Here is a 2,450-nt window from a genome sequence, read left to right on the forward strand (position 1 = left end):
CCCCCCCCCCATCTTTCAACAAACTTGTTACAAGGCAACACTTCCCTCTCCACCCTCAACTTCCTTTTCAAGTGAAATTTGAAAAAGATGATGAGGGCTTGGCCAAAGAGGAAAGTGTCTGTCTTTAGCCCTTTCAAACGGGTCCACCATACTACCTCTTTCACTACAGCCACTAGACAAATAAAAATTACCTGCCTCAAATCTGGAGGGAGGGGTCTAGTCATTTACATCGACCCCAGTGCATAACTGGTACTTATTTAATCGATCCCGAAAGGATGAAAGGCAAAGTTGACCTCAGCAGAATTTGAACTCAGAACATAGAGGCAGACGAAATACCGCTAAGCATTTTGTCCAGCATGCTAACAATTCTGCCAACTCACTGCCTTCAAGAATAATAATAATGATGATGATGATGATGACGATGATGATGAAATTATTGTGTATAGTGCTCAGGTGCACTACAACCTCAGTCTCTGCAGCACTAATTCTCATTCCAGACTTGCAGCACTCAGCAACAAACCCATTCAGTGTATACAAGAGATCATCTTCTGCTGAGCCAAAGTAGCTGCATATCATCTACAAATATCAACCAAATGATCCTCTAACACAACAGCTGTGCATGTCAATAGTTCATAAGAATTATGAAAAGTAGAGCTAACAATATGCACCCCAACTGAAGTTCAACACCCACGTTGAAAGGTTTTGACTTAGCACCATTTAACTGAACACAAACATTTAGGCAGTAACAGAGTGGGGATTGTAAACAGGACACAATGAAGTAATACCTTGGTCTTTGTCTTTGCTGATTTTATACTGTAAAAGATGTCCTTGTTTTGTTCCAACCAACAATACATCCTCTGAAATATAAATATAAGGGGTAAAATATCAGAGATAAATAATTAGTGATAATTAAATTCACAATAACTATGTTGAGAAAATGAAAGGAAACCAAATCAAGGTAATGTAATGCCCACGAAGCAGCAGAATGAGGTACTGTCACTAAATTTAAAAGAATCAGAAGTTTCAAATTTGATAATTAATACTTGATGGCAAATAGACTGCTTATGATAAAAAAAAAAAACTTCCATCATTCATAATTTTATGTAAAAGAACAATGCTCAAAGAAGCAAGGATCTGGATTTAGCAATTCCATTGCTAATGTTAGACACTTTTGCCTGCTATAGATACATCTCATGCTTGGCCTAGTGGTTAAGATGTCGGACTCACAATTGTAAGACTGTGGTTTTGATTCCTGGACTGGGTAATGCGATGCGTTCTTGAGCAAAACACTTCACTTCATGTTGCTCCAGTCCACTTAGCTGCAGAAATGAGCACCACTAGTGAAGGCGCATTGTTTAAAGGTTAGGTTGTTGGATTTACAACTGTAAGATTGTGAGCTTGATCTCTGGACCAGGCGATCCGTTGTGTTCTTGAGCAAGACACTTCATTTCACGTTGCTCTAGTTCACTCAGCTGTAGAAATGAATTTAGCCTGGAGAGGGATGGGCTCCACCAGGCTTTCTCACCCTAGATATGCTGCATAGCTGCAGCACCCCAACGGTACCCAATGGGTTAAGGGACTTGTCAGATATATCTCTCAACTTTCTAGCTCTATAAGTCTATACGAGATGCTTTCTCGACTCCAAATTTATTTACCGTTATTTTAATATATACCATGCCGCGACGGGCAGGTATGTAATATAAGTGGGAAAGCATGCGAGGTAAAGGGAGTTAATTTTGGCCTGTATATATGCTTTGTGTAGTAGTAGTAGTAGTAGCAGCAGCAGCAGCAAGAAGAAGAAAATAGAGATAGGGTAATGTTGTAGAGAAGAGAAAGTGAGCTAGTGAAACTTAGATTCGACGGAGTTGTATGTCTCGTATTGTTTTCCTTCTCTCTCTGGCCGTTTGTCTCAAGTGGCTGTCTGCCGGTGGCCATCTCTAGTTGTCTCTGTTCATAAACTGATTTTGGCTAACGGAGTTCTAGTATTTATAACTATACAAAACTAGTTAGAAAAACAGACATACTGCAAAGACAATAGATTTCGTTGGGGGTCTGTTATCTCAATTCTAACTTTTGGTGAAATAGAAGAGATAACAAGAGTTAAGTGGTAAAGCCATAGTTTCTCTGTGGGGGTAAGTGCTGTTAAATTAGGTGAAATTTAGCAGATTCAGGTTCGAATTTACTCTATGCCTAAATGAAGTCCACTACATACTCTCTTTACTCTTTTACTTGTTTCAGTCATTTGACTGCGGCCATGCTGGAGCACCGCCTTCAGTCGAGCAAATCGACCCCAGGATTTATTCTTTGGAAGCCTAGTACTTATTCTATCGGTCTCTTTTGCTGAACAGCTAAGTTACGGGGACGTAAACACACCAGCATCGGTTGTCAAGCGATGTTGGGGGACAAACACAGACACACAAACATACACACACACACATATATATATGTAT

At 39.9% G+C, this 2,450-nt stretch overlaps 1 protein-coding gene across 1 annotated transcript in view; it reads right to left on the bottom strand.

The window, feature by feature from the left end:
- Positions 1-2,450, bottom strand: part of LOC106877150 (vam6/Vps39-like protein) — a 72,552-nt gene that overhangs the window by 65,976 nt on the left and 4,126 nt on the right. The window contains exon 2 of the mRNA XM_014925961.2: positions 786-857. Within this exon, the coding sequence (XP_014781447.1) occupies positions 786-857 (72 nt within the window). The remainder of the gene's footprint in view (positions 1-785; positions 858-2,450) is intronic.

Source organism: Octopus bimaculoides, chromosome 11, assembly GCF_001194135.2.
Source record: "Octopus bimaculoides isolate UCB-OBI-ISO-001 chromosome 11, ASM119413v2, whole genome shotgun sequence".
In the NCBI taxonomy this organism is placed as follows: Eukaryota; Metazoa; Mollusca; class Cephalopoda; order Octopoda; family Octopodidae; genus Octopus; species Octopus bimaculoides.